A 19,670-nucleotide genomic window follows, 5' to 3' on the forward strand; every position below is an offset into this window, starting at 1 on the left:
TATCCACCATTACAGTATAATACTGCCCTAAAAAATCTCCTGTGTTCTACCTATTCATCCCTCCCTCTACTTTTACTTTTCTATTTTAATACTCAAATTAAGCGTATGGTAATATAAATGAAACGGAGCTAAGAATTTGCCTAAATAACCAGTGATTCCCCAGAGCAATCAAAATTTCTTAATCATTAATCTCGACTAGCACTGTCAAATAGAAATATACTGTGAGCCACATATATGTATTTAAAATATTCTAGAAGCTGCTTTAAAAAGAAACAAGTGAAATTAATTTAATAATGTATTATACTTACCCCAATATATCCAAAATATTATCAATTTCAACATGTAACCAGTATGAAAATTGAGATATTTTACATTTTTGGGGGGTACAAATTCTCGAAATCCAGTATGCATTTTACACTTACAGCATATCTTATTTCAGACTTGCAAGTGCTCAAAAGCCAAAAGAAGCCAGTGACTAAGATATTGGACAGCACACGTCGACTGGGAGCAATCTGAAAGCAGGTTATCCTCCTTTCTTCAGGGCCTCCACAGTAGGCATGCAGTGAATATTTTTGAAAGGTAAAAGAGAAAGATGAGATCTCTGAACCTCTGGATGCTGCTGCTTATATGTTCTGCAACTACTTTCTTAACATTGTCCAGTCTTGGAAAAAGTGGAATGGGGATCATGCTTATTCCTGTATGCATATCAAACCAATGAGTATTTGGGCTTCCTGACTCCCAGAAAGCCTGAATCATCCTAAATGTTGACTCATGAGCCCAAGGTGATTGAAATGTAATGTGAATCAAATTAGCTTTCTAAGGCATCTTTCTGGAGAATTTCCACTTTCCTCTCTCCCTCTCTCTTTGGGTGACTCATTCTCCTACCATGTAAGAGTCCAGCAGCAAGCAAAGCCCCAAACCCTGTTTGGAAGAACAGCAGACTTTTCAGATGCTCGGCCCCAGATCCCCAGGTAATCTAGCACAGCTGTTTTGCCTACTAATTCCAGGGTCTGCAGTTTAGATTGGGAGTGAGCCTAAAACTGTCCAAATATTTTTTTTTTTTCTTTTAGGGTAGTGGTAGTAGTGATGTGGTTTGGGAATTTAAGTGAAAAAATACAACCTTTTATTTCAAAAATCTTATAAAAATGCTTAGGGCTTACTTCACAGTCCCATTAGTACCTTTCTCCAGTCTGTTTTTTTCCTTTCCCTGGAGGAAAGTTTCCACCCCCAGAACCCCAGAATAACGCCCTTCCGGTGGCGCGCCAGGAACCTCCCGGACCCCTCCTGGCCAGCATCTCGCCCCCTTTCGCAGTAAGCTAGTGACAGAATAACCTCCAGCTGCGGGCAAGGCGAAGACCCCACCCCACTTCTCGTCTCACCCAAAGTGGAGGGTGGAGCGCCCAGAACCAAACCTCGCCCACCAAGCCCAATCCCAGCCGGTAAGAGAGAGGAAGTGCAGTGAGCCCCGCCCACCTTAATCTCCTTCCCTTTCCGTTGGGCGGGCCGGTTGCCTATCTTCTCTATCCTGTAGCCGATTGGCTCTCTCCCTCCGGCGCCAGTCCCTGCCCTCCCTGCGGGGAGGGTGAGTCACGCCAAACTGGGCGGAGAGTCCGCTGGCCCCACTCCTTGGCTCGTCTGGGCGGCGGCGGCGGCAAGTGGGTACGCGGCGGGTGGCGCATCACGGGCGCTGAGGCAGGAGGAGCAGTCTCATTGTTCCGGGAACCTTCGCCACAGCAGGTCCTTCACTCGGTCGGCCCGGCCCCCTCTCCGTCCTCCCCAACCCCCACAAACGCCCGCGGCTCTGAGAAGAAGCGGCTCAGTCGGTGGCAGCAGCTGCAGCATCATCTCCGACCCGCCAGCCATGGAAGACCTGGACCAGTCGCCTCTGGTCTCGTCCTCGGACAGCCCGCCCCGGCCTCAGCCCGCGTTCAAGTACCAGTTCGTGAGGGAACCCGAGGACGAGGAAGAAGAGGAGGAGGAAGAGGAGGAGGACGAAGACGAAGATTTGGAGGAGCTGGAGGTGCTGGAGAGGAAGCCCGCCGCCGGGCTGTCTGCGGCCCCGGTGGCCCCCGCCCCTGCCGCCGGCGCGCCCATGCAGGACTTCGGAAATGACTTCGTGCCCCCGGCGCCCCGGGGGCCCCTGCCGGCCGCGCCCCCTGCCGCCCCGGAGCGGCTGGCGTCTTGGGACCCGAGCCCCGTGCCGTCGACGGTGTCCGCGCCATCCCTACCGTCTGCTGCCGCAGTCTCACCCTCCAAGCTGCCCGAGGACGACGAGCCTCCGGCCCGGCCTCCCCCTCCTCCCCCGGCCGGCGTGAGCCCCCAGGCCGAGCCCGCGTGGACCCCGCCCGCCCCGGCCCCCGCCGCGCCCCCCTCCACACCGGCCGCGCCCAAGCGCAGGGGCTCCTCGGGCTCAGTGGGTGAGTGCCGCGCCCTCCCGCCTCGCGCCGCCCCTCGCGCCCCTCCCTCTTTTGTGTGCAGCCCCAAATGCCTCCGGCAAGGCCCTAGGGGGCTTTGTCTGCCGTTGTGGGGGCCGTGGCGCCTCGGCTGGTGGGAGGCGCTGAGAGAAGGGTGGGGCAGCCGCGGAAGCCTGGGCTTGTTCTTTATTGTCTGTCTTGGTGTCGGGGAGCACGTGCACCGGGCCCTCAACGTTCTTCCTTCTGGTCCCCATTCCACTGCGTCTCGGAAGTTAGGCACCCGTCCCTAGTAAGAACTGGATGTGTACCAAGGAACTAGCGTTGTGGATTCATTGGGCTGGCTTGGCTTTGGGGTGAGGATGGAAGGGCCTTGGCACTTTAATCATATTAGGAGGGGCTTTTGTCCACCCCCTGGGTTGCTCCTTGGGAAAAGATGCAGTTTCGCTGCGGGTCTGTATACCTGCATTCACCTCCGGGCCCCCTCCTCACCCGCTCCCTGGCGTGGGTGGCCCCCTTGTGCTTCACCCTCCCCCCTCCTCTTTGCGTTTGTGGGGAGCTGGCCGAGTGGAAAACGTCCACAATGACCCATCTGCAGTGAAGGGAGAGCGCCTCCAGTGGTGTGGTGCGTGGAGAATTGGCAAGGGGAGAGTTCTGGCGAAGTCCTGCCACCGCCCAGGTCACCGGGGTGTGATGTGGCGACTCCCTACCAGCTAAACCCAGCCAGGGAAATGGAATCTACGCATTGTGTTCCGAGGGGGCGCAGTTCCACCAGAGTAGAGGAATTGCTAACTGTTAGGGTATACTGGCTCAGCCTTTTAATGCATGCATCGTAATTGAATCTTAGGGAAAAAAAGAAAAGGCAAAATGGATGACATCCTTAAAGAAAGGAAAACTTGTGGATTCCTTGCCACCAGTTGGCTAATTGAACTCTTGGCAGATTTAGCTTGAGATATAATGTATTGTTTTGAGACAGACAAATTGTTTTTATATAATGGTTAGAAATACTGTTTTTAGAAGTTATATGTTTTCGGTTAACGGAGACAAAATACAGTCATGTTCCGCATAAGGACGTTTGGGTCAAAGATGCCCCGCATATAGGACGGTGGTACCATAAGATTATCATGGAGCTGAAAAATTCCTACTGCCTAGTGACGTCTTGATCCTGACCCTGTGTAGGCTAGGCGAATGTGTATGTTTCTTAATTTTTAACAGAAAAGTTTAAAATGTGAAAAATTTAAAAAGCTTATAGAGTATGGATATAAAGAAAATATTTTTATATTGATGTATAATGTATTTGTGTTTTAAGCTAAATGTTATTACAAAAAAGCCTAAAAGTTAAAGAAAATTAAAAAGTTTATAAAGTAAAAAAATTACAGCAAGCTAAAGATTGATTTATTGAAGAAAGAAAAATTTTAAAAATAAATTCAGTATAGCTTATGTGTAGTGTTTATAAGGTCTACAGTAGTGTACAGTAACGTATTAGGCCTTCACATTCACTCACTGACTCACCCAGAGCAACTACCAGTCCTGCAAGCTCTATTCATCATAAAGACCCTATATAGGTTTACCATTTTTTATCTTTTATGCTAAATAGTGCACAAATAACCCTTGTGTTACAATTGCCTGCAATATTTGGTACAGTACATGCTGTACAGGTTTGTAGCCTAGGAGCAGTTGGCTCTACCATATAGCTTAGGTGTATAGTAGGCTGTACCATCTAGGTTTGGGTAAGTGCACTCTGTGATGCACAAGGACAAAATTGCCTCACGACACAGTTCTCAGAACATATCCCTGTCATTAAGCGAGGCATGAAAGTATGTATGGTCTGTAAAATAGTTTTGAAATCCTTTCATTCATATATGTCCTTGATTGTATGCTACTATTATTAGGAACATTGTTTTATTGCCCTTTTCATCTTGGGAAATTATTGTGGAAGGGAAAAAATCAAGTTTGTAAGAAATTGAGAATGCATTTATTAGATGCATTTGTAAATACTTCTGGGACAGAAAGTGTCCTGTTAGCAGTGGGACCTTTCTTTATGTATAAAAAGTCAAGAATCAAGTGATATAACTGTCTGCTGAGCAATCTTCATATCCTTGTAGGATTTTAGAGGTGGCTCATTTCCTAGAAAAAGAAAATCAGTCTGAGATCATACAATAGTTTCTCAATTGATTCATCCACAATGGGGAAAGTAAGCCAATTGTGATCCTTCTGAATATTGTTTGATATTGACGTACTCCCAGGCACTACTCAAAACACTCATCACTACACTAAAGATCTTAGAAGATGAGGAGTAATTCAATCTTTACTTATCCATATGAAAAAGATATTTGAGAGAGACTAAAGTGAGAGAGAAAAACAATGTAATAAGAAAATTTTAAACAGGAAATTTAATGACTGACAAAAGCATACTGACATAATACTGCGTAAGAGCAAAGGGAAGAGTTCCTTTCTTTGAACATTGAGGATTCAGAGGGTAACAGCATCTGTTGGAATCTTGACTGTTGGAATACTAAGTTTAGAAGGCAAAGGAGAAAGAATATTGTTTTTACATAGTCCCTTAATTCTGTATTGATGGTAACTATTTGGAAACTTTAGTGCTTTTAATAAACGTAAGAACATTGTGATTATGATTATGGACAGTTAAGCCATTTTAGTGCATCTAGATTTCTTAATACACTGAAGAGTTTGTTTGTTAATTCAACCCATTATTGATAATCTATCAAGAAACAGGCACTGTTCTAGGCTTTAAGGGTTTGGCAATAAGCAAGATGTGTGTGTTTCCTATGTGAAGAGTACAGATAAGCACAATTAAAGAACTCAGAATAGTGATGTTATGAGGAAAATAAACAGGACTATGACATACAGAATGATTGGATGTGTGGGGGGCTTTTTTTAGGTGGGGGGCACTAAGAAAGGCCTTTCTGAGAAAGGTGCGATTTGAGCTGCAGAGATCAAAAATTTCCAAGAAATTTCTAGGGCAAAAGCTGGGAGGCAGGAATGAGCTCTCTATGCATGTTTAAGAATCTTGTAAAACTAGTGAGGAAAAACTAGTGGGAGAGTGGTATAAGGTGAGAGTGGAGAGGTGGGCTACACTCAGATCATTTGGGATCTCTAACAGGCCAGGTAAAAAAAGTTTGGCTTTTTAAAAAATATGTTGTTTATTTTAGAAATATGCACTTTAAATAATTACGTTGTGATTTTGGAGCTAAAATAAGTTTTGAAGATTCAGTGAGACTGAGAGGACTGATGTGAGTAAAGAAAAGGTGAGAAATGTGCAGAGCATGGTTAGAGACATAGACCAGCCTACCTGGAAGAGAGTTTATAGATCACTGACACTTGGGTATTTAACATTGCCATTTACATTTTTGAGTAAACTCTGATTTTCATTAATTGGTAAGTTGTAATTTTGCCATTTTCTATTGTGCCTGGGGCACCTCCATTGCAATGTGTTAACTGGGAAGTAAGACTGAAACCTTTCACTTGGCCATTTTTCATGGAGAAACATTTGGTTTGGTGGTTGATTAACTTAGGCTTTTGAATATATGCACGGGAAAACTCTGGATAGAAATTGATTTGAGAGAATTGCAAATATTATCATTAATGGTGACTTTCAGCTAGTCTCTAAACATGTTCTAAACCAGTGTTCATTAAGACAAAATGTGTGGTAGATGTGGATTCTGAAGGATATTGCATGCCAAATTAAGGAATTTGGTTTTTATCATCTTCCTTTTAATCCATGCTCTGCCTTTCACAGTTGCCCTTGCTTTTGGTAATTTATATTATGAAACCAAAAATGTTTTTATTAACTTTTATTTCTAAAGCATAAAGTTATTTCATTATTTTTCACCTCTCGCAAATTACTGCTTTAGGCATTGGGAAGCCTATGAAGATTATTGAACTGTGAGGCAAGGCATCATGAAAGCAGTGTTAGAAAATTAGTGACAATATTCAAGATAGGTTGAAAAGAAAAACAGGTGAACTATGTAGAAAGCTTTTCCAGTAGTTCTGAGAGAGGTGAGTAGGGCCTGAACTGGCTTATTACTAATTCATTCAGTGAAAGTGGAATAGAAGGGAGGAATATAAAGACTACAGGAATCGTGATTTCTTTAATTGGCTGTGAATCTCTACAGTTAGGTTACAGATAGGCTTTATGAAAGAAGAATTGATAGGACTTGGAGGCTATAGATGTAAACACAAAGAAAAGAATATTAGTGTTTATTAACCCAGTTTCAGAGACTGTCAAAACTGTTAATTGATATGAAAATTTGTAAAGAATTGAATATTGCTCGTAAGTATAGGTTATGGCTTGGGGCCTAAAAATTATTAATCTTTTACATTATAAAGCCATTTATTATATGATTATTTATATTGGCATATGAGCATACATGAAAAATTTCAAAAGATTTTTTAGTGATTTATAGTTTAAATCTTAAGTATCAGTTCTTGATATAAAGTCCAAGTTCTTGATGTGACATTCCCAAGAATGACATGCCCTGTCCATTCCTCACTTTCCTTTTATTTTTATGTCTGCGAATACTTTTTCTTATTAAGTCATTTCTGATTTAAAAAACTTGGAAATAAGTGGTATGCTCCTTACAGATTGGGTGAATTATGTTTCAGATTGGTTCCTAGGAAACTGAGTGTCAAATTTATGGTCTTTTTAGCAATTTGCAAACTCCCTCAAATCTCCAACTTTTGGCAAATAACTAAATGGAACAGTGTTTAGAAAACATACTCTTTTAGTGCTGTATCACTGTGAACTTAGAAGATTGCTATATTATAAAAACATTTCTAAAAAGGAGCATATTATCTATTATTCATTAATTGCCTTTGTTTTATATGTAGTTACTTTCTTAATATACCTTAAAGCAATTTGTTTGAAATACTACTATATTGAAGTAAATATAATAAAGCATTTATTTGAAATACTTAAATTCAAGGCCCTAATTTAAATGATTCATTTTAAAGGTACTTTGCTAACCCAGGATAAAAGTGTCAACCAAATGGATGATATTTCTTGGTTCTTCCCTGGAACCACTTATTAAATAGAAGTAAATGTTGCAGATATACTATACTTATGGTACATTCTTTGAGATTTTTTGTTCCTATTTCTCAATGTAGACTCTAGAAGGTCCCTCTGGGGGTGACAGCATGAGTGATGGGAACTGTAATGGCAGAACTCTAGTTTATCACTAGTGCGTAAATGGATGAATGTGACCTTTGTGGCTAGCTAGTGTAGGAAGGACATGCCATGCAAAATAGTGAGACTCAGCTTTGCTGATGCTAAGGTTTTCTCAGACTAATGCTTTCTAACCCCAAAGGAGCAATTGATAATTTCACATTTAAGCTGCTGGTTTTTATGTTTTTTGGAATGATGATTATTTTAAGTTGCTTTTTTCATGTGTTCCCATAACATTCAATTCTTACTTCACTATAGTGTATATCATACTGTATATATGGTAATGGTATGTTTACTCATTTTTGTCCTCCACCGGACTATATAGTTCTAGAGGAAAGGAGCTCTACTACCTTTTTACCTTGAGGAAAAGGACTACATGACATTATATCTGCATTACTGAGCATAGTGCCTTAGATGTGGTAAATAGTTATTTGTTGGATGAATAAGATACTATAGGTGAATACTGATCTTAATATTCTGTATAATTCTAGAATTACTATAATTTTTGTCTATAAAAATTCCAAATCTTATGAGTTAAAACATTTGTTTACATATACAACGTTAAAAATTCCAAACAATACCAAAAGAATAGACAGAAAAACATAACTTCCTACCTGTTATACCGATTCCCCAAGTTGTTTTCTGTAGATCCACCCTGTTAGTAGTTTCTTAAGGTATCTGTGAATAATATTTATTTATACCTGTATATACCCTTTCCACTTTATTTTACACAAAAATAGCTGCAGAGAATTCCATGTATGTACAATATATTTGATCAATCCCTTATTGATGGTTATTTATGTTGGTTCTTTTTTCTGTTATAAATAATGTTGCTGTGAACACTCTCTTCTACTTTGGGAATAGAAAGTCATTGAGTTTTGTGTAATTCTCAGAAAGGCTTTCTCTAAGATCATAAAAATTTCTCCCATATTTTCTCCTAGTACTTTTATGATTTTTTTAAAATTTCATTTTAATGTTTGATTCTTTGACTTATTTGCACTTATTTGCAGTTTATTTTGTTCTAGAGAGTGAAGTAGTGATACAATTTTATACTTCAAGATGATTTCCCATTTGTCCCAACACCATTTATTAAGTCATCCATCTTTTGATAACTATTTTGAAATGCCACTTTTGTCATATTCATGTAGTGTGGGTGAAATATTTTCTCTTCTGTTTATCAGTCCATCCAGAAGTATCAGACTGTTTTCATTGCTACACTTTAAAAATAAAATACTAGTTAATAGGGCTTTATTATATGAGACGAATTTTAAGCTTAGGGAAACTGAATATTTTATACCACATAATAAGCATGCCTGCCTGTTGTTCAAGAGGAAGACACTGTCTCTGTTTTCCAAAGCTGTTTGCAATACAAACATTTTTGAAAAGATAGGAACAAAGCAGAGTCCCTTTGCTCCTAAGATGCATAAAAAAACAAACTCAGAGAACAATTTTCCGGACACTCAACAATATTAAATCTTCCAAACCATGAACATGATATATCTGTGTATTGTTTAGAACGGTTATAATTTCTCTCAGCAGTGTTTTGTAGTTTTCAATATAGAGGTTTTGTACATCTCTTGTTAAATTTATGCCTAAGTATTTTATGGTTTTTGTTGCTATTGTAAGTGATATTTAAACAATTTTCATTTGTTACTTGTTACTATATGTGCTTGGTTTTTCTTTGTGGAGATTTTAAATTACATGTATACTTTCTTTAAGTCACTAGGGCTATTCTGATTTTCAGTTTCTGTTTATGTCAGTTTTGGTAATTTCTGTCTTTTCAAGGAAAAAAAGTTGAGTTTTGTATACTGCCTTTGCATCTATCCTGCATTTTTGATAAATTGACCACTAGCTTTTGTAGGTTTTGTGTTTGCTTTAATCCTTAGGATTTTCTAACTACACAATCCTGTTGTCTGTAAGTTAAGATAGTGTTACTTTCCCTTCAGAACTTTATCCTATAGACATGGTGTGAGAAGTGTAGTAGATTCCTTGTTTTATTCTGAATCTTGAGTGAATTTAGTCTTTATGATGTTAGCTGCATAATTTTCCTACATATACTGACCCTTAGGTTGAGAAAATTTCCTTCTATTCCCAATTTTCTGAGAATTTTTATGATTATGGGTACTGAATTTTGTCAGATGCTTTTTTGGCATCTATTGAGATGATATGACTTTTCTTTTTTAGGATGTTGCTAATATGGTAAATTTAATTATTTGATTTTGAATGTTGAACTAACCTTGCATTCCTGTGATAAAACCCCATTTGGTGATCGTTATACTTTTTATGAATAGCTGGATTCAATTTGCTGATATTTTATTAAAAATTTTTTTGCATGTGGTGTTGTGAGGGATATTGTCATGTAAATTTATTTTCTTATAATATCTTTGGTTTTGGTATGAATGCATAAATGCATAAATTTTTTTGGAAAGTGTTTGCTTTTTCTTTATATGCAGAAAGAGTTTTTGTAAGGTTGATACTAACCATTAGATGTTTTATAGCAGCGGTCCCCGACCCTTTTGACACGAGGAGCCCGTTTTGTGGAAGACAGTTTTTCCATGGGCAGGGGCAGTCAGGATCGGCCTCACCTCCACCTCAGATCATTAGGAGTTGGATCCTCATGTGGAGCACCCAACCTGGCTCCTTGGCAAGCACATTTTGCAGTGGGATTCTTGTTCCTGTGACGGTCCAATGCCATGCTGCTCTGATGGGGGCAGGGCTCGGGCGATGATGCCAATGATGGAGGGAGCAGCTGTAGGTGCAGGTGGGGCTTTGCTTCCTCACTAGCCATTCTCCTCCTGCTGTGCACCCTGGTTCCTGGCAGACCAATCATACCCCAGGGGTTGGGGACCACAGTTTTATAGAATATAGGTTTGTAGAATTCACTGGCGAAGGCATCCGTGCTTGGAGTTTTCTTTGTGGAGGTTTTAAATTACAAGTATATATTTTTTAAGTCACTAGGGCTATTTTGATTTTCAGTTTCTGCTTGTGTCAGTTTTGGTCTTTGTCAATTTGTGTCTTCCAAGGAATTTGTCTAGTTCATATTGATGACTGGGTGTTCAGAAATTTTTCCATTTCATCTTAATAAGTGGACCTAAAGGAATTTGTCCACTCATCTAAGTTGTCTAATTTATTGCCATAAATTTGTTAATAGTCTCATGTTTTTATGACCTATTGTGAGAGTCCCTCTTTTTTTCCAATACATTCTCTTTACTCTTTCCAGTCTTTCTTTCTTTCTCTTTTTTCCCTTGGTCATTTTAGGGGATTGTCAATTCTGTTGATTGTTTCAAGGAACCAACTTTTGGTTTTGTTGATTTTTCTCTGTTGTATATTTTCTAATATTATTGGTGTCTGCTTTTTTTATTATTTTCTTCTTGTTTGGGTTTTACTTGTTCTCTTTCTAGTTTCTTAAAGTGAAAGCTTTAACATTTTATTTTAAGCCTTTTTAAAAATGCATTTAGAGCTATAAATTTCTCTCTAAGCATTGCATTAGCTGCATTCCACAAATTTTTATTATCATTTGATTTAGAATATTCTTTGATTTTTCCTTTATTTTCTTTGATTGATGGATTATTTAGAATTTTGTAGTTTAATTTCTAAACACTTGAGGATTTTTCTGTTTTTGTGTTACTGATTTTAGTTGAATCCATTGTGGTCAAAGAACATACACTGCATGATTTCAATCCTTTTAGATTTATTGAGATTGTTTTATTGTCCAGTAAATGGTTTATCTTGGGGATTCTGTATGTACTTGAGAAGAATGTTCATTATATTGTTGGTTGTAACTGTGTTCTATAAAAGTCAGTTAGGTTTAGTTCATTGATAGCATGGCCTGAATCATTTGTGTCCTCACTGATTGTGTGTATGTGTGTTTGTGTGTCTTATTTTATCTACTGAAAATTGTGTTAAAATTTTTAACAAAAATTTGTGAATTTGTCTCTCGTTAGTTTTTGCTTTATGTGTCTCATATACACTTTTAGTGGTGTTGTATCTACTTAGTGTTATATCTATATTATGTGATGTGTTACGCTGTTATTATCAAATGTCCTTCTTTATCTCTGGTAATATGCCTTGTCTTTGAATCTACTGTTACACATTAATATAGCCACTCCAGATTTTGTAGGATAAGTGCTTAGATGATCTATTCTTTTTACATTCTTTTACTTGTCTGTGTCTTTATCATTAAAATGTGTCTTGTGAGCACAGCACATAGTAGGATTTTCATCCAATCTGAAAACCTCTGCCTTTTAACGGAGACCATTTATATTCAATGTAATTATTAATATAAGGTTCGGTCTTTTTTCTTTGTCCCATCTGCTTTTTGTTCCATTATATTCTTTTCCCTTTAGATCAATTGAGTATTTTTTAATATTCAGATTTATCTCCTCTGTTGAGGTTTTAGCTTTACCTCTTTATTTTTTAAGAGATTGCTCTAGGGATTACAGAATGCATTCTCAATTTATCAAAATCTACCGTAAGTATGATACCACTTTACATGCTTCACCTGTAATGGAACATTATACTTCCATATGCTCCTTTCATCCTTTGTACTTTTATGATAAGTTTTGCTTCTACATGTATTATAATTATTATATATTACAATTATGTGTGCTTCAGAAAATCAATTCTTTAAAGAAATTAAGAAATGAGAAAAGTCTTTTAAAATATATCTACCTATATATTTACCACCTAGGCCATTTTTCATTCCTTCATGAAGATTAAGTTTCCATGTGGTATCATTTTCTTTCATTCTGAAGAACTTCATTTAACATTTTTTTTTTAATTTCAGCATATTACGGGGGTACAAAAGTTTAGGTTACGTATATTGCCCTTGCCCCACCCCAATCAACATTTCTTATGGTGCAGATCTCAGTGTCAAATTCTTTGAGCTTTTGTTTTCATCTCATTTATCTGAAAATATCTTTATTTATCTTTAATGTTTTGGATACTTTTGATGAATCAGTCAATTCTTGATATTTGCTGTAATTATATTCTATATAGTCACTGAAAACAATGAATTAGCAAATACTGAATCATTGCTCCTAGGGGGAATACAGAGTAGGTCCCTGCAAACCTCTGGTTATAATATTTTTGCTAACCAATGAATACATAACCTTGTTTTATATGTGTTTCTATTTAAAGACACCTGGGGTACAAAAGTATAGTTAGATAGAAAGAATAAGTTCTAGCATTCCGTAGTTCAGTAGGGAAATTGTGGTTAACAGTAATTTATTGTATATTTAAAATAGAAGAGAAGAATTGTAATGTTCCCAACACAAGAAAAGATAAATGTTTGAGGTGATGGATATCCCAGTTACCCTGATTTGATCATTACACAATGTATACAGGTATCAGAATATTACATGTACCCCCAAAATACATATAAGTATATATATCAATTTAAAAAATAAAAACACCTTATTTAATATATATTGATTCATTAACACTGAATTCAGAGCCAACAACAATGTAATTCATGCCTGAAGGAAGCTTATTTAATACATGTATTTTATCTATAAGGCACATCATAGCCTTGTGGCTAAGAACACTAGACAGCACGTCAGCACTGTGCTTAGGGACCATTTTAAACAGGGAAATCACCAACAAAACACAAAAATGAGAAAAACAAAAGGACACTTGTTTACAGTGTGTGAGCAGAAACAAGAAGGTAATAGGGTTGTCTTGTTCCACCTCAGTGGGGGAATGTGCACTTTGGATGACCCAAATGTTTGTCCACTCTGCACATGCACATGCTTTTGTAAGTGCTTCCGGTATTAATTTTGAGGTTACAAATTTAGTGAGTAGGTGAATTCGCGAATAAAGAATCAGTGAATAATGAGGATTGACTGTGTATAATTCTAGACTGTCAGTTTTTTCATCACTTTAAAGGCAGTCCATTACTTTTTGGATTACATCATTTCCTGTGAGAGGTCAGGTCATTCTTACTGTTGTTTGCCTGTTGTTTTCAAGGTTGTTTCTGTATCTTTGGTTTTCAGTTTGACCTCTATGGCATGCCTTTTTGTGGTGTTGTGTTTATCTTTCTTTGGAGTTCATTGAGCTTCTTGGGTCTGTTGGCTTTCAAAATACCAACTTTTATCAAATTTCAGGCCATTTTATCTTTAGGTTTTTTTCTGGCTTCATTCACCATTGTTTTTTTTTGTGTGTGTGTGGACTACAATTACAGATAATTTAACTGCTTGATTGTTTCTCAGGTCACAGTTCATCCCCCCCCCCTTTGCCCCCCACTGTGCTTCAGTTTGAATAGTTTCTGTTAATTTATTTTTAAGCTTATTTATCAATAAATCTTTTATTCTGTATTGTCCAGTCTGCTTTTAAGCTCATCTAGTGTTTTTCTGTTTTATTTTTTTTTTTGTTAACGTAATTTTCAGTTCTAGCATTTCCATTTAGTTCTTTTTTTCTAGTCTATATTTCTCTACCAAGGTTCCTTGTCTATTCACTCAGTATATCTATCTTCTATGCTTATTTAGTAATATTTTAATAGCTATTTTAATTTCCATTTTAGTGTTTGCTAATTCATTTCTACATTACTTCTGTTTGTTTGTATTAGCTATTTTTTCTTATTTATGGTCCTATTTTCTTTTTTACATGTCCAGTAATTTTTTTAGTTAATACTGCATGTGGTGGATGTGGTGATATTAACTTTGTTCTAGCAGGCAGTTAATTTGCTGCCAAATTATCTTGATCCTTTCAAGCTTTGATTTTAAAGTTAGGGTGGGTTGAGAGGCAGGAGTCAGCAGACTTTTTCTTAAAGGGCCAAATAATAAATATTTTAGGCTTGTGAGCCATGCAGCCTTTGTCTTAACTACTCATCTCTGTTTTTATTGTGCAAAAGTAGCTATAGGCAATACATAAATGAATGGGCATGGCTGTGTTCCAATACAACTTTGGCCCATAAGCCGTAGTTTGCTGACTCTTGGTCTAGAGTATTCCTTACTTTGAGGTTAGAGTAGTCCTACTCTTAAGGTTTTCCCTTTCTGGGATCTCAGTTGTATACTTATGGTGTTCAGTGAGTTCTCTCCACTCTGACTGGTCGAAATTATTAGGTCAAGTCTTCCAGCACTGTCTGCCCTCCAAAATACCCGTTTAGCGCACAAGTCTACCATAGGTTTCTTGGCTAGGCCTTGCTGAGTCTTATGCTGTGCGTGTGCAGCATGGTATTCACCCCAAAATGTAAGAGGAACCCCTATCCAGATTTTTGGAGCTCCTTTTCTATGAAGCTTTCCTTTGCATGTTACCCTGCCCTGCAGATTGCAGATAATTCCTCAGTTTAGCAAGGGTGCGGTATTCTTGGGCTCCTCCTACCTATACTGTAGACCAGGAAGTGTTTTCAGACAGAAAGCCAGGGCAATTGTTTCGCATGCTTCCCTTTTCTCAGGATTCACATTCCTATACTACCTGTCGTCCAGTGTCTCAAGATAGTTGCTTTCTATATTTTGTCCATATTTATAGTTGTTTATATTGGAAGAGCTAATGTGATATAATTACTGTTGTAGCCAGAAGCAGAAGTTCTTCTGTATAGTTTTAAAATGCATTTTTTCTAGTTTCATAATTAGATAAAATTTTACTGACCAATTTCACTTTTGGTTGGTGAAAATTTTTGAAATGAGTATGTCAAGGAAAATACTCCGTATAATGTTTGCAGACATTGGTGAGATTGTGAGAGCTCATATATTTTTGAATTCATTAGTAATAAATTGCAGTAATATATTAAAAACTGACATACCTCTTTTATTTTTTAAGAAAATGATATACTCTGAACATCTCTAGTGAACTTTAATTCTGAAACAGATCCTTATGTGATGGAAGTAATTAGCATTCAAAGTATGTTAGAGAGAAGTAGTCTAAATGTATACTAAGGGTAAGGAAATGAATCTAGCTTTAGGACCAACAGGAGGGATAGATCATTTGGAAAAAGTTGTTCTGTGAATGGTGCTCATCTTTCATGCTGTCACTATAAGTATGATTCTGTTTATTTTACTGGGAGTGATAAGGAAATAAGTGTGTATTTGATTGTAGTGACAGAGTTTTACTTTTCTAGTTTTGTCATTAACTAGCTATGTGACTAAGTTACTTAATTTTCTGAGCTTAGGTAACTGGAAATGTGGTGGAAGATTAACAAAAATAAGATAAGCATGAGTATGTTTTAGAAAAAAAGTAAGGTTGGATATGGTGAATTTGAGGTTTAATGGATGTCAGCATTCAGAGATGTAGAGGGGGAAGGCATGGGTATGATTAGGAAGAATGGCCTTTAGTTAGCATAGTTGATAGGTGAAAAATTGTTTAAATAAGTTTAGACAGTTAAGTTGGGGCCATATGGTGGAGGGCTTCATTTATCTAAGGGCTTTAGTTATAATTCAGTGGTTAACTGAGAGCTTTTAAGTGTTTGGAGCAAGAGAATATATAGAAATTTTTTTAAGAATATTAATTTGATAGCATAGATAAAGAGACTTACTGGGAAAGTTCTGGCTTCCTCTTTGCTTATTATTTAGTGAAAACTTGCTTTTGTTGATTTGTTTATTTTTGGAAAAGTGCCACTATGTTTTTAGTTAGTGTGTGGACATAATTAAGTCTTTAATATCTATTAATTTTTTTGTCTATGAGTTCAAAATAGCACAAATGAGATTGATGATTAAAGTTTTTATTTCATTTAGTAATTAGCATTATGAATAGATCATAAAAAGAGGAGGCATCATTTGCCCTTTTTTTAAGCCTAATAATGTAACAGTGTATATGTAACATAACTCAGCAATTTAGAATGTTATGCTTTTTGCTTAATGTAGTATTCCTGATTTTAAAATTGTTTATTCATTTGTGAAAGTCAGGATCTTTTACAGAGAAAGACTAACGTAAGATTAGTAATATTTTTTCAAAACAAATAATTTTAGGTGTTTTTAGCCTTAGAATTTGGTAGCTTATCATATATATTATTGATCAGAATTTTCTTTTAATATCATTACTTTTATTTATTAGTCATTTTAAAATTCTAAGTACATACAAGAATGGGAAGTACTACAGAGTAGTCACAAAAGAGAGCATGGACTTGTACACTGTGTCTCAGATCTATCACTTTCAGTATTATGACTCTGGGGAAATTTACTTAGCCTTTTTATGTCTCTGTTTCCTCATCTGTGAAATGGGGACAACGATAGTATCTACCTTACAGGGTGGTTTTGAGGATTGCATGAGCATTTGAAACAAATGTGCCTGATCAGCACAGTACCTAGCCCACATTAATGTCTCTATAAATGTTTTTATACTGTAGAATAGAAGTAATTAATCAGTCCAGTATTTCAGATATTTACAAGGTATATTTGCTGGGTGAAAATTAATCTTGTTTTGGGACAACAAATTTGAGAGGCTGATAAAGTTAGAAGAATTAACACCGTTTATTGCACTTGTGCATAAACGCATCACAGAATATAAAAACATAAGGATTTGGGAGTTAGACTGTGGTTTGAATCCTGGCCTTCTGGCCTCCGAGCTCTGTGACTTAGGGCAAGTTGTTTTCTTTTTTCTTTTCCACTCCCTCCCAGCATTTTGAGGTAGGTACTATTATTATCTGTGTTTTACAAATGAGGAAATGAGGCACAGAATGGCTAAGCAATAACTTTTCTCAGGGTGACACAGTTGTAAATGATGGATTTGTGATTTGAACCCAGGCAATTCAATTCCATGATCCATGATTGCTTTAGTAGGAGTCCGAGCAGCTCTCTTGAAGATCCAAATGGTAGTGACCTATTCTGGATTTTTTAATAAGAGCTTTTAGAAATGCAGTAGTTGTTTTGTGGTTAACTCTGCACTGAATCGCATTTTACAAAAATGAAGATTTTTTTTAATGTAGTGAATATTTGAAATACCAATTGGTAAACTTTTTTACTTGGACAAATTCCAGGAGTATAGTTTTTATTATCAGACATTCTGATATTGGATAGGAATAAAGATACAGTATATTTTAAAAAATTCTTTAAATTTTGGGTACAATTTTAGATGTAGTTTATTTTCCTTTAAATTTTAACAGTAGTATATGTTCCTAGTTTACTTTACAAATAGACTGGCCTCTGAATTAGTGGCTTTTAACTACATTATCTAGATGAAAAAGGCAACTGTTTTGTTTAAGAATTAGCTACCTTTTATTTAGATGGAGTAGTTATGTAATTATTTGGTTCTGCTCTTTGACCCCCAAATCTCAGTTTTATATAAGCTTATATTTCATTGTTTTAGCTGAAAGGAACTTGCCCTCATTTTACAAATGATAAACTATGTAACTTAACTAAGATCACATAGCAAGTCATCTTTTAAAAATGTATATACATGTGTATACACTTTAAAAAATCTTATAAGGCATTATTATCTTACTGGTTTGGATGAGTAGCCCAATCTACCTATTGTTTATTGTTCACATGTCATGGATTTTCCCTCACCATCCCATTTAAGAATCTTTTAAATATGACATCATGCCCAGTATAGATTTATCTAAAATTTATATTTCATTATGAAGTTGGCTCTCCTATTCAAGGGGAATACCCTTGGAAAACACAAGTTCATATTCATGATAGCTGCATCTCTTTGATTTTAATCTATTTTGACCAACCTTGTTTAGCCTGACCTTCCAGACAGAAGTATCCAGATTTATTGTTAGATCCTCTTTGCTAAAAGAATACCTTCCTGTCATCTCTCAGGCTGTTTCAGATTGTCTTATGCTAGAGGCCTTTCTCTGGTATAAACCACAGAAGATCTTCAGTTCAGGCAGGATCTTCTAACTGCAGGTACATGATGACATTGTACAAAGTTAATATACCAGGATACAGTGTAATTATTAATAGCTTGGGTTGTCATAACAAAATATCATAGATTGGGTGGCGTAAACAACAGACATTTATTTCTCATAGTTCTGGGGGCTGGGAAGTCTAAGATCAAGGGGTTGGCAAGGTAGGTTTTATTCTGAGGCTCCTTCTCTTGGCTTGGAGGTAGCCTCCATCTATCTATGTGCTCACATGACCTCTTGTGTGTACTTGGGGGAGAGAGAGAGCAAGCTTTCTGGTGTCTCTTCTTGTAAGGGCACTAATGCCATTGGACCAAGGCTTCACTCTCATGACCTCATTTAACCCTAATCACCTCCCAAAGGACCTATGTCCAAATATCACATTGTGGGTTAGGGCTTTAACATGTGAATTTTGAAGGGGATATAAACATTTAGTTTATAGTAATTTGTGATTAAGAAAATGGTCTCTGGAGTTCAATTGCCTGAGTGTCTCACTAATTGTGTATATGAATAACAAGTAGCCCTCACCTATATTAATTTTAAAGAAAACAAAGATTAATAAGTATCTTCCTAATGATAATTAGGGGTTTTTTTTTTTTTTTTTTGTATTTTGGACTCTGGCATTTGAACAATGGTACACAGGACTAATGTCTTCAAAAAGCACTGAAATAACTGTTAGAATCTTTTTTCTTTCAAGATAGACAACCTATTAATAGAATGTAAATTAAAGTGCGTGAATCTCTGCATGTTCTAAATTGAACACCAATAACAAAAGATTAAATAAAAGTTATTAATTTTTTCAAATTCATTTTTTTTTATTTTTATTTTTGGCTTGAATAGGACAAGACAATTTACCTATCTTAAAATATGAGTAAAAGCTTTGGATGCAATATGTTAAATGAGAGCAATATTTTAAAGCCACTTTGATTCATGAAATTTCTTTAACATAAACATGTTATATTGCCTCTTGAAAAATGATAGGTTCTATGGAGAGCATTTAATCAAGTTATAACATATATGATGATTTAACCTGAATTAATGGTACTTTTTTCCAACTTCCTTTTAATCTTGGCCTTTTCTCTGTAGATAAAGTTTTTTGTTAACTCGTTACAAACTGAACCCTTGCTTATTCCTCTTATCTTTAGTCTCTTTTCAACCTGTCTTTATTTCTGCTGAGGTTATATTCTATTTGTTTTTCAGATGAGACCCTTTTTGCTCTTCCTGCTGCATCTGAGCCTGTGATACACTCCTCTGCAGGCAAGTTCTTTCTGCCAGCCTTTTATCTTCTGTATAT

The 19,670-nt window shown here is 36.9% G+C and overlaps 1 protein-coding gene across 7 annotated transcripts in view; it reads left to right on the forward strand.

The window, feature by feature from the left end:
* The first annotated feature begins 870 nt into the window (after positions 1-870).
* Positions 871-19,670, forward strand: part of RTN4 (reticulon 4) — a 73,156-nt gene continuing 54,356 nt past the window's right edge. For 2 of the 7 annotated variants that reach the window (XM_069495305.1, XM_069495310.1), the window contains exons 1-2: positions 1,652-2,417; positions 19,577-19,633. In XM_069495305.1, coding sequence (XP_069351406.1) covers positions 1,862-2,417; positions 19,577-19,633 — 613 coding nt within the window. In that variant the 5' untranslated portion in view covers positions 1,652-1,861. Of the gene's footprint in view, positions 1,440-1,557; positions 2,418-2,990; positions 3,069-19,576; positions 19,634-19,670 lie in introns of those variants that run through there. The other 5 variants (XM_069495307.1, XM_069495306.1, XM_069495308.1 and 2 more) reach the window with 5 other exon arrangements.

Source organism: Eulemur rufifrons, chromosome 19 (assembly GCF_041146395.1).
Source record: "Eulemur rufifrons isolate Redbay chromosome 19, OSU_ERuf_1, whole genome shotgun sequence".
NCBI lineage: Eukaryota > Metazoa > Chordata > Mammalia > Primates > Lemuridae > Eulemur > Eulemur rufifrons.